Below are 13,008 nucleotides of genomic sequence, written 5' to 3'. Positions count from 1 at the left end.
GTTCACTAACATAGTGGGCAGTGATTTTTAGGATGTCTCAAACCTTTGTAGAAAACCAGTAACACGTGAACTTCATACTGTCTGAGGAAATATTAAAGCATGCTTTCTTTGATTCCCAAATTTATTTTGTATAACAAGCACTTTGCTTGTTAACTCGATGCTAAGACATAATGGATAATTATATTAATTACTTAATGCAGCAGGAACAGCTTAATGTCGCTGTTTACTTGAAAAATAGTCTATTTACGCAGTATAGCAAGACGCTGCTGAAATAAAACTGACTCACATGCAACGTACATTGCTATTGGAAATATGACTCATGATATATTGTCTCTAAAGTGACTCGATTTAACAGCTTAGAACTGAACTTACATGTTTTGTTATTAGACAGAGAGTAAAGTATCAAAAGGTACTGTTGGGTACTGGTATCGGTTCAGATGTGAACAGTATCCTACTCTCGTCAGACTTGCAGAAGCAAACAAATACATTTTCTCTGGCAGCATGACGTCATTTTTCAGACTTTATCTTTGTGCTCGTCCTCATCCGGACGTTCCAGTGGTGATTCTCGGCTTTTCAACAGATCATTTGATCCTTTGACAGTAAAGATGTTGGGATACTTTTTGGCTCGTTGTCAAACTCAGGAATTTATTTCTTCCATCGCAAAAAAACACACTGTATGAATCATCATCAACTTTCAGGACTGACTGACTAACAAACACCATGAATGGACTTGAACCGACACCTTGCCGTGGTGGAGGGGTTTGAGTACCTGAATGATCCTAGGAGCTATGTTGTCCGGGGCTTAATGCCCCTGGTAGGGTCTCCCAAGGCAGACAGGTCCTAGGTGACAGGTCAGACTAAGAGCGGTTCCAGCCCCCTATGATTAAGAATACATCAAGGAAGTGTACGTCGCCCGGAATGGCGTCACCGGGGCCCCACCCTGGAGCCAGGCCCGGGGTTGGGGCTCGCAGGCGAGCGCCTGGTGGCCGGGTCTTTGCCCACGGGACCCGGCCGGGCACAGCCCGAAGGAGCGACGTGGGCCCGCCCTCCAGTAGGCCCACCACCCGCAGGAGGGTTCAGAAGGGGCTGGTGCGGTGCGATTTGGGTGGCTGTCCTGGGCGGGTGCCCCGGCGACCCAATCCCCGGACGGTGACTCTAGCCATGGGGACATGGAATGTCACCTCGCTGAGGGGGAAAGAGCCTGAACTGGTGCGGGAGGTAGAGCGCTACCGGCTAGAGATAGTCGGGCTCTCCTCCACGCACAGTCTGGGCTCTGGAACCCAACTCCTTGAGAGAGGCTGGACTCTCTTTTACTCTGGAGTTGCCCGCGGTGAGAGGCGGCGAGCAGGTGTGGGCTTGCTCATAGCTCCCCAGCTCAGCCGCCATGTGTTGGAGTTTTCCCCGGTGAACGAGAGGGTCGTTTCCCTGCGCCTCCGGGTCGGGGATAGGTCTCTCACTGTTGTTTCGGCCTATGGGCCAAACGGCAGTGCAGAGTACCCGGCCTTCTTGGGGTCCCTGGGAGGGGTACTGGAGAGTGCTCCAACTGGGGACTCCATCGTTCTGCTGGGGGACTTCAACGCTCACGTAGGCAGCGACAGTGTTGCCTGGAGGGGAGTGATTGGGAGGAACGGCCTCCCTGATCTGAACCCGAGTGGTGTTCTGTTGTTGGACTTCTGTGCCAGTCACAGTTTGTCCATAACGAACACCATGTTCAAGCATAAGGGTGTTCATCAGTGCACATGGCACCAGGACACCCTAGGCCGGAGGTCGATGATCGACTTTGTGGTCGTGTCATCTGACCTCCGGCCGTATGTCTTGGACACTCGGGTGAAGAGAGGGGCTGAGCTGTCAACTGATCACCACCTGGTGGTGAGTTGGTTTCGCTGGCAGGGGAGGAAACTGGACAGACTTGGCAGACCCAAACGTACTGTGAGGGTCTGCTGGGAACGTCTGGTGGAACCCTCTGTCGGGGAGGCCTACAACTCCCACCTCCGGGAGAGCTTTGACCAGATCCCGAGGGAGGCTGGGGACATTGAGTCCGAATGGGCCTTGTTCTCCGCCTCCATTGTTGACGCGGCTGTTCGGAGCTGTGGCCGTAAGGTCTCCGGTGCCTGTCGTGGCGGCAATCCCCGAACTCGGTGGTGGACACCGACAGTAAGGGATGCTGTCAAGCTGAAGAAGGAGTCCTATCGAGCCTGGCTGGCTCGGGGGACTCCTGAGGCAGCTGACGGGTACCGGCAGGCCAAGCGTGCGGCAGCACGGGCGGTCGCGGAAGCAAAGACTCGGGCCTGGGAAAAGTTCGGGGAGGCCATGGAGAAGGACTACCGGTCGGCCTCGAGGAAATTCTGGCAAACCATCCGGCGCCTTAGGAAGGGGAAGCAGCACCCCGCCAACACTGTTTACGGTGGAGGCGGGGAGCTGTTGACCTCGACTGGGGATATCGTCGGGCGGTGGAAGGAGTACTTCGAGGATCTCCTCAATCCCACTGACACGTCTTCCATAGAGGAAGCAGAGGCTGGGGACTCGGAGGTCGATCCATTCATCACCCAAGCTGAAGTCACCGAGGTAGTCCGGAAGCTGCCCGGTGGCAAAGCACCGGGGGTGGATGAGATCCGCCCTGAGTACCTCAAGTCTTTGGATGTTGTGGGGCTGTCTTGGCTGACACGTCTCTGCAACATCGCGTGGCAGTCGGGGACAGTGCCTCTGGACTGGCAGACCGGGGTGGTGGTCCCTCTATTCAAAAAGGGGGACCGGAGGGTGTGTTCCAACTACCGGGGGATCACACTCCTCAGCCTCCCTGGTAAAGTCTATTCCAGGGTACTGGAGAGGAGAATTCGGCCGATAGTCGAACCTCGGATTCAGGAGGAACAATGCGGTTTTCGTCCTGGCCGTGGAACACTGGACCAGCTCTATACCCTCAGCAGGGTGCTGGAGGGTTCATGGGAGTTTGCCCAACCAGTCCACATGTGTTTTGTGGACTTGGAGAAGGCATTCGACCGTGTCCCTCGTGGCATTCTGTGGGGGGTGCTTCGGGAGTACGGGGTCGGGGGCCCTCTACTAAGGGCTGTACGGTCCCTGTACGACCGGAGCAGGAGCTTGGTTCGCATTGCCGGCAGTAAGTCAGACCTGTTTCCAGTGCATGTTGGACTCCGGCAGGGCTGCCCTTTGTCACCGGTTCTGTTCATTATTTTTATGGACAGAATTTCTAGGCGCAGTCATGGGCCGGAGGGGATCTGGTTCGGGAGCCACCGGATTTCATCCCTGCTTTTCGCAGATGATGTTGTCTTGTTGGCTCCTTCGAGCCGGGACCTCCAGCATGTTCTGGGGCGGTTTGCAGCCGAGTGTGAAGCAGCTGGGATGAGAATCAGCACCTCCAAGTCTGAGGCCATGGTTCTCGACCGGAAAAAGGTGGCTTGTTCCCTCCAGGTTGGGGGAGAGTTCCTGCCTCAAGTGGAGGAGTTTAAGTATCTCGGGGTCTTGTTCACGAGTGAGGGAAGGATGGAGCGTGAGATTGACAGGCGGATCGGTGCGGCGGCCGCAGTAATGCGGTCGTTGTATCGGTCTGTCGTGGTGAAGAGAGAGCTGAGCCGAAAGGCGAAGCTCTCAATTTACTGGTCAGTCTACGTTCCTACCCTCACCTATGGTCATGAACTTTGGGTCATGACCGAAAGAATAAGATCCCGGATACAAGCGGCCGAAATGAGTTTCCTCCGCAGGGTGGCAGGGCGCTCCCTTAGAGATAGGGTGAGGAGCTCTGTCATGCGGGAGGAGCTCAGAGTAGAACCGCTGCTCCTCCACATCGAGAGGAGTCAGCTGAGGTGGCTCGGGCATCTGTATCGGATGCCCCCTGGACGCCTCCCTCGGGAGGTGTTCCAGGCATGCCCCACCGGGAGGAAGAGACCCCGAGGAAGACCCAGGACACGCTGGAGTGACTATGTCACCCGGCTGACCTGGGAACGCCTTGGGATCCTCCCGGAGGAGCTGGAGGAAGTGTCCGGGGAGAGGGAAGTCTGGGTATCCCTGCTCAGGCAGCTGCCCCCGCGACCCGGCCCCGGATAAGCGGCAGATAATGGATGGATGGATGGATGGACTTGAGCAACTCACTATCCAACATTAACACTACAGACAACCCATAATGCAACACTCTGTGGGAGCCACTGTCACACCAGTTCATTCAAGAACAATCTGATGCTGCTGATATGTAATTGTATAAAGTATAAAACACAAACCACTTTTTCTAATGTAATGTCCAGTAAAACAAAATAATTCACGACAATCATTTAATGGTAATGATAAAACTATATAATATATATATTTATACACATCTCTTACTGTGTGTCTGAGGGTCCAGGTTCATTACTGAAGTTCAGAGGAAATTCTCTGGACCAGTCACTCTTCATAGACAGATAGCTGGAGACTGAAGACTCTTCTCTCCGTCTGTGATATGGATTTCTGGAAACACCAGCATCTTTTTATTAATTTGATGTGAATCACTGTTAATTATCAATACACATCTAAATACACAAACTGGTGATATTCAAAGTTTGGTGGTTAAAAAGTAACTGGCAGTTTTCTGACTGTTTGTCTGAGGGTCCAGGTCCATTACTGAAGTTCAGAGGAAATTCTCTGGACCAGTCACTCTTCATAGACAGACAGCTGGAGACTGAAGACTCTTCACTCCATCTGTGATATGGATTTCTGGAAACATCAACATGTTTTTATTAATTTCATGTCAATACACAAATTGCTGATACTGACAGTTTGATGATTAAAAACATGGCAGTCTTCTTACTGTGTGTCTGAGGGTCCAGGTTCATTACTGAAGTTCAGAGGAAATTCTTTGGACCAGTCACTCTTCATAGACAGACAGCTGGAGACTGGAGACTCTTCACTCCATCTGTGGTACTGACTTCTGGAAACACCAACATGTTTTTATTAATTTCATGTCAATACACAAATTGCTGATACTGACAGTTTGATGATTAAAAACATGGCAGTCTTCTTACTGTGTGTCTGAGGGTCCAGGTTCATTACTGAAGTTCAGAGGAAATTCTTTGGACCAGTCACTCTTCATAGACAGACAGCTGGAGACTGGAGACTCTTCACTCCATCTGTGGTACTGACTTCTGGAAACACCAGCATGTTTTTATTAATTTCATGTCAATCACTGTTAAGTATCAATACACATCTAAATACACAAATTGCTGATACTGACAGTTTGATGACTAAAAACATGGCAGTCTTCTTACTGTGTGTCTGAGGGTCCAGGTTCATTACTGAAGTTCAGAGACGGTTCTTTGGACCAGTCACTCTTCATAGACAGACAGCTGGAGACTGGAGACTCTGCTCCGTCCTCCTCTTCCTCCATACAATCACTCATCTTCTGCACTTCAGAAAGCACTGAGGTAAATATGTAGCACATGGAAGGAGAACAACATGAAGACAAGGAGGACAAACAGGTGAAACAAGATGCAGAGGAGGAGGGTGTAAAATCTAATAAAATAATTGTTCTGGCATCTTTCACTTGAGATTTCTACAGAAAACATTTTGTGTCTTTGCAACTGGGTTTCATCTTTTAAATGTCAGAGGTTAAATGTCTAACAGAATCTAGTTCTTAGTGTTAAGTTATAACAAAATATGTTAATACTGAAACAGCAATCTGGATCCTTCTGACCAACAGGACAGTACAGGATCTACTGTGGTACAACACAATATCTTCAATGAGTGAACAGTGAAGTCCAAGTCCATGAAACAGACTTTAATCGAGGCTTCATTAGTGAAAACTTTTACTGTTAGACTATTTTGTCAGGTGAACCTGAAGTGGCAGAGAAAATATTGACAATAAAATTCATAAAACAAAACTGCTGTCGTCTTCTGGACTTGAGTCAGTCTGAGAAATAAGCAACATAACACTGACTGAGCTCAGAGCACAAGAGTCACGAGAAAAATCTGTTGAAGAGTCTCAACCCAGACTGAGGAAGGAGGAAGTCACACACACACACACACACACACACACACACACACACACACACACACACACACAGAGTAAACAAACATCCAGCCTCTCGTAAGTTTTCTTTAAATATGAGCTTGTTGTCTCTTGTTCAATGTGAATTTTGTAGCCGATCCCGCTGTTCTCACAGATGAATCAGAGACTTTGACTGTAAAACAATAATGTAGAAATAAAACTCACCTCTGCCTCAGACGTCTTTTCCTCCTCCTGCTGCTGCTGTCGACTCAAAATTAAGTCTGAACACTTTCACTTTCATGTCTCCGCCCTGCAGGCCGCAGACCTCAATGTGGGCGGAGTCAAACGTTTAACTCCGCCCACTCTCCAACATTTGACGTCACCGTGATGCTTCCTGCTCGGTTTTCCTGTTTTCCTGTCTCTTTCCTCGGTTCTGTTTCCGCTTCGGTATAAATAATGGAGGAAGTGTGACTTTTATAATGTTGTTCATATAATTTTAGGTGTATCGTTAGGTCATGTGAATTAGCTGCAAACTTTATATTTACATGTACAGTAAATATGCTCTATGAATATATCAGTGTTTTTTTTGTTTTGTTATTAAGAGCATATCTTGTCTTTTTGATTTTAAAATCACAACTATACAACTCAGAAATAGGATGCTTTATGAGCCTCTGGTCATATTTTATTATTTTTCTATATGTAATATTATTATATGGTATTATAATAAACGCATTGTGGGTGTTTTCTTTTCAGTTTTACTTATAGTTCCTCTATGCATATATTCAGCCTATATTTCTCTGGACTATGAGTAACTAACATGAACCAATTTCACATTTGTGTTAATTTTTCTTAATGTTCGAGTAATTGCCCTACAGCCCTACACTGTAATATAACTCTCTCCTGCCCTTGTCCACCCTGAACTCCTCGTCTCCTCAGCTTTCCAAATTGATATTGAATAAAAACAAGACACATTTTTTGATTTGACATTTTTCCCTTATTTATAGCGCAATGTATTTCATTTAATTTTATAATGTTACTTTACTGTTGTGTCTCTTTCAGAGTTCACAATCATCAAATGTGGCTTGAGTTGTCGAAAGACAACACACTTTCATTGCTGCTATTGCGAAGCAACAATAATCAGCAGGGCTCGATTTCTCCCTGATTAGGAGCTGCTGGACGATCTTGGTCCATGATCCCGGTCCATCAGGTGCTGAGAACTTGAGCCCTGTTGATCATCACAAACTCATGTGGAAGATGGAAGCTACGTTTCAGGACATCTCTTCACGTTTCACTCAGATAACTAAACTAAATAAACTCAAAAATATGTGGAGAAGAGAAACATTCACATATATGTTTTATGTATTTTAAATAAAGAGAGAAATCCAACCGTCCAGCTTCTGGGTTCAAGTTTCTCTCTTCTCCAGAACTGAGGCGACCGCCGGTGGCGCCAGAGCCTGACGCAGGCTACAGCTAGCTAGCTAGCTAGCAGCACCCGCAGCCGCTGACGGCTTTTTCTACATGTTGAACTAAAAACAGACGCTTTGTCGCTAAACGTCCATCAGCTGGTGAGCACTGCATCACTTCACATCACCTGGTTCTGGTTCTGGTGCTTCCTCAGCCTCTTCCTCCTCCTTTTCTCGGCGCCTGACGCTTTGATCCTTCGACGCATCTTCGCCGTCCAACTCGGACAGACGTTGACGCTCTGGCCCCGCCCACCGGCCACGGGCCACGTTACGTACGTACGTCACCGTCACGGTCATTGTTGCCAGGTTTGGATGAGACAAACATGATGAGCCTGTCAACAACAAGCAGCTCCGGTGAGGAGGTGCAGATCAGACGGAGGAGAAACATTTCAATCCCTCTCCCTCCTCAGCTGAAGGAGCTGAACTTCAACATCTTCACTGAGATTCATCAAACAAACCGATTCTTGAGACTGAGGTTTAACTTTGATGTGAATAACTGTGGTTTGAAAGTTTGGATCACATGTTGTTTCACTGTGAATCAGTCCAACTGTTCTGGACCGACATGCAGGGCTGGCTACAGTCCAAGAGGACCGAACCATCACCACTGACACAGGAAACTGTCAAGTCTGGACTTTCTGATGGGTCCAAACAGTGGAAATGGGGACATCTGCTGGCAGGAAGCAGCTCCAGCAGGACCAGCAGAACATGAACGGTGCTGATGACGTCAGCTTCAACAATGATTTGTGAGAGAAAAAGCTCCACAGGTTGACTTCATGTGTCTGTGCTGATCATGTGATGTGAAAACCAGCAGGGTCTCACACAAAACTCTGATAAACTTCACATACTTTACAGTCAAACACAGGATTTGTTTGTTTTCTGTCAAAATCCAGACAGTTTTATATTTCTGTGTACTTGTAATTGTTTTACAGACATGATTAATGAACATAAAGTGTAGAATCAGCATGTTAAACACATCTTTTTAATATCAAACGTTATAGAAAGATGAAATATGAAGCTGCTGACTTTGCACCAAAATCCAGACACAAGTCAGTCCAGAAGATTCAGTAAAGCCTCGATTGAATCAGACTGTGTTCAGATTTGATCCACTTCATTTATTATGAAATGACAAACAGCTGATATTAGTGGTAATAAGCAGAACTTCACTCTGCAACATCAACTTCTGCTGTTAACTTCCAGTGTTACGTCCCCTGGGAGGTCCAGGGAGTCGACTGTGGGGAGAAACACATCACAAAATAAAACAACTCCCAAATCAAGCTTCAGGTTTTATTACCACAAACAAAGAAGAGAACAAACCCACCTCACCACCAAGTCCTCTTCACACTGACAGCTCTTCTCTGGGTGCTTTAAAATTGACTGAGTCTCATAAGAATTGAACCATCAATCTCAGTAGTTCAGAGCAGTCCTCTATCAGCCTGAGCTGTCTGATCAGACAGGTGAACTCTGTCTCTCAGAGCTTTTCACTCTTTCTTTTGGACTTCAGGCTTCAAAATTCAACCCAGATCAGTTTCCTGAACCAGAAAAACTCAAGCATCAAACACACAACCTCAAATCTCAGAGGCAGCATCTCTACACACTGAGCTGCTCAGTCAGAACATCTGCACCTTGTTTCTTGGAGGTTTTGACTGTAACATTTGGACACTTTGCTGACTGTCTAAAGATTCAGGGGGTTTTTTGTTATAGATTTCCTTTTCATGTGTGAAACTGCTGCTGAGTGGGGAACAAATCTGATAGGAGGAAAAGATCTAGAAGAAAAATAATTCAGATTTTACCTCAACATTGTGACTCAGTATTGTACTTAAGTAAATGTACTTAGTTACATTGGATCACTGATTGGGGCAGCGCTCATTTATAGAGATTTGACTTCAACTTTACATCTAAAATGATATATTTAAAACATTAAAATGAATACGTCACCAGCAGCAGCTCGTTTTCATGTTGTACAAGATTTAAGTTTGGTGCCAGTTCATATTTACGGAGAATGCTTTTATTCTGAAGGAGTCCGGTCGGAAGTCTTCTTGTTTTTTCAGCTGAGAGTCACATGACAGTCTGACGTCACGTGCTCGGAGATAAACAGAGAAGCAGGAAGTGAACCAAAGAGTTGGTGCTGCAAACAAACCTTCCAGTGTTTGACTCATGATGAACATTTATATTTTATATTAAAACAGTAAATAAAAACACAAACAAGAGTTTTTTAATCTTCAGCCTTTATTGTCTCCACTGGTCTGCAGACCGAGTCACACACACACATTTCATCAGAATAAATCCACCTTAAAATCAACATCATGTGAAGAGAAACCTTCATGTTTTATCCATGAAGATGAAAATCACACGACCTGCGACGACGTCCCACTAACAGCTACCTGATCCTCGTTTCACTGCAAACACACAAACACTTTCCATCGTCGACATTTAACGACATGACGCCAGCACGACTTTAATGTGATAGTGATGAAATCTCTCTGCGCTTCATTTTCAAGAGTTACCAAACATTTCTTAACCCCCTGCTGCACTGTGACCTCTGACTCCGCCCCCCACAGGTGACCCCGAGCTCAGAAACAGAAACAAACCTTCAGGTGTTTTCTGACATTGTCTCCTCTCCGGCTGCTTCGACTGCTCGCTACATACTCACTGTTCCCTTCAACAGATCTGAGCAGAATAAATGACATCAGTGGTGAATCACTGAGAGAAAAGACGAGAAAAAAACTATTTAAATAACTAATTTAATAACTAATTATTAAAAATGAGAACAGATTGATGCAACACAGATGAAGACAGTTCAGGATCAAATCTTTATATTTATTTCCAACTAGTTTAATCTGTTTAATTATCGTTATTACTGTTGTTTTTCAGTGTTTTTGATGTATTTCATGTTTTGTGCCTCATCATATGGAGGACTGATGCTGCCAAAACTAAAAATAAATACAATATATCACATAAATATCATGTCAATACATGAACCAAAATAATACTCAAAATAAATGTAGGTATTTACTGCATGCATTTACTTTTGTATAAATTAATTTACTTATTTTTACTTATTTATTCATAATTGTGTTTTTCATGTTTTAAAGCAGCAGTAGACGAGTTATTTATTATTTGGTGCCTTTGACGGCATCATAATTAATGTATTGAGACATTTACTTAATGCTTTATGTATCTGGCAGTTTTAGTCCTCCATAATATCGTCCTGAAACGTTTAATTAATTTATGTAGCACCTGAAATCTCTCCAGAGGTGAGTTGTTGCAAGACCCATTAACCCTTTAATCTTAATCTTGCTTTAAACTTATTGACATAAACACAAACTGTATATGTGATGTTTTTCTCTGAAGATGCAGAAAGAATTATTTTAACTCATTAATCTTTTCTCACCATCACATTGACAATTTTTTGTCTTGAAAAAGGTGATATCTCTGGTTCTGCTGTATCGATTTGGATCATTTGTTTTTTAAACTGTCCATAATGAGTCCAGCAGTGTCATTACCCACAATGCCACTTTCCAGTTCCTCCCATTTACAAATTACATCTAACTAATTTAAATGCAATTTGTCAAATTTCCTTTTTAAGGTTATTTTTTCTCTTCAACGTGTAATTATGAGCCAAAAATCAGACTAATGCAATAAAACAACTGTTTATGTGCCACTTTGTGTTTAATTGTAATTCTTGGTGAAATCATGGTCCATAGAAAAAGCTTCAGCTCTCAGTGACACAGTAGATCTGGAAGATGAGTCTGATGAACTGGTAGATTTGTCTGTTTTATGGCCTCATGCAGAACTTAATATCACATGTGCTGATCTTTAAATTTAACTTCAGACTTGTGTGCGTGAGGACGAGCAGTAAAGGACATCCTCCACATTTCTAGATTCAGTCCTGAACTGTAAGTTCACTTCTCACTGTTCATATTACACCAGGTTGTGCTGTCCCTCAATCTGTCATCATTTATGTCGATATATTTTACAGGTTCGATGTTTCCACCAAACATTTGTGATATAAAATGGCCCCATGCAGCTCGTCTGTCCTGATCCAAGTCTCCAGATTCCTGCTCTTTCCTGCTGATTTCTTCTTCTGGAAAATGACAATATTTAGCAAAATATTCCTGAGAACAAAAATCTTCCCTGAAAAACTTTATAATGTAAAATAAATATAATCAGGTTTCTACGTTTACACACTTTTTTCATGCTCCTATGTTTTATTGTTGATGGTCCCAGTGGGACTGAAACTGTAACTGTGCATCACAACCTTGTTTTGTGTTGTTGGACACATTTGAAGTGTGTTTCTGCTGTGAGGAAATCAAGTTTTTTAAATGCTCACTTTGTCTACATGGAAACAATGTTTTTCAATTCAATTCAAAGCAGAGCTGAGACAGAATTTAAAGCATTAATAAAAGACATTACCACCAAAATATGTGACTCTGGTGTTTAATATTTGTGCATTGTTTGTTTGTTTTACAACATTTCCATCATATGAGAAGACTGTGTTACAAAACTATAAAAATACTAAAGAACATCAGTGAAATCAATATGTTCTTCCTTTCATGGTCATCAGTTACAGCAACAAAACAATGCCATCATTTATTACATCATATATTACATCATAGATTCATCTGTTAAAATGTTGATTTTACATTAAAATGAATGTCAGTTAACATCTACAACATCTCTGATGTCTTATTCAGTGGCAGTACACAGAGTACTGCATTAATCTCCACTGTTATTCAGGAATATGTGGAGATTAACTGCACCAAGGAAATATCCAATTAAAAGTGTCAATGTACGATTATGTGGTGATAAACACGCCTCGATAGATTAATGTGTTGAGGCTCTTTGTGTTGAGAAGATGTGAGTGAATAAAAGAATAAAGATCCAGGTTCCAGGTGGAGGAGGTGTCTGAGTATGCGCAGAAGGAGTGGAGGAGCGTCAGTGTGTCTGCAGAGACTGTGTAGAAGGACAGAGCAGCAGCAGAGCAGTCCAGATACACTGATGATACTCTGTCACATCCAGAGGAACACAGGGACGATGCTGGACTGGACATTGTGTGTGACAGTGGAGCTGATCTCAGAGCAGTTCACACTGCAGCACTGACAGTCATCTCCACTTGTTGTGATTGGTCCGTCAGTCACTGCTGGATGAAGCTCTCCTCTCCACTCCACCTCCCAGTAACACGGCCCAGTCAGAGCCTCTCCACCCACCAGCTGATGGTGCTGCTTCAACCTCTCTGGATCATCAGGACACAGCTGATCCTCTCAACACCTCCACCTTTTTTCACAGTACATAAGACCTCCATCTGATGAGAGAAGCAGAGAGACAGTAAAGTGATAAATGAGTGTTGACAGAGACTCCCTCCATCAGCTGTCAGTCAGTGATATAAGGACCAGCAGGACTTCAGTCCTGTTCAGACCACAAGTGGAGTGGCTGTGTAGCGTAGCCAGCTTCCTTTCAGCTCTCATGTTAACGTGTTGGAGTGAAGCTCACAGACCTGCAGACACTTTGGACATCAAGTCTGTTTACTCTGCAGGTTTCACTGAAGGACACAGTGGAAATAAACTGCTGACAGTCCCT

General features: G+C 44.6%; 2 protein-coding genes across 2 annotated transcripts in view; both read right to left on the bottom strand.

Moving 5' to 3' along the window:
• LOC141014886 (protein NLRC3-like) overlaps positions 1-1,171 on the bottom strand; it is a 17,372-nt gene extending 16,201 nt beyond the window's left edge. Inside the window, 1 exon segment of the mRNA XM_073488824.1 lies at positions 909-1,171. Within this exon segment, the coding sequence (XP_073344925.1) occupies positions 909-1,171 (263 nt within the window).
• LOC141014363 (uncharacterized) overlaps positions 1-13,008 on the bottom strand; it is a 140,627-nt gene that overhangs the window by 57,415 nt on the left and 70,204 nt on the right. Inside the window, 3 exon segments of the mRNA XM_073488102.1 lie at positions 2,326-2,345; positions 5,250-5,388; positions 9,525-9,556. Of these exon segments, the coding sequence (XP_073344203.1) occupies positions 2,326-2,345; positions 5,250-5,388; positions 9,525-9,556 (191 nt within the window).

The sequence above is a fragment of the Pagrus major genome, chromosome 19 (genome assembly GCF_040436345.1).
Source record: "Pagrus major chromosome 19, Pma_NU_1.0".
NCBI lineage: Eukaryota > Metazoa > Chordata > Actinopteri > Spariformes > Sparidae > Pagrus > Pagrus major.
Note: the sequence above shows the minus strand (reverse complement) of the source record. Positions and strands in the feature narration are given on the sequence as shown.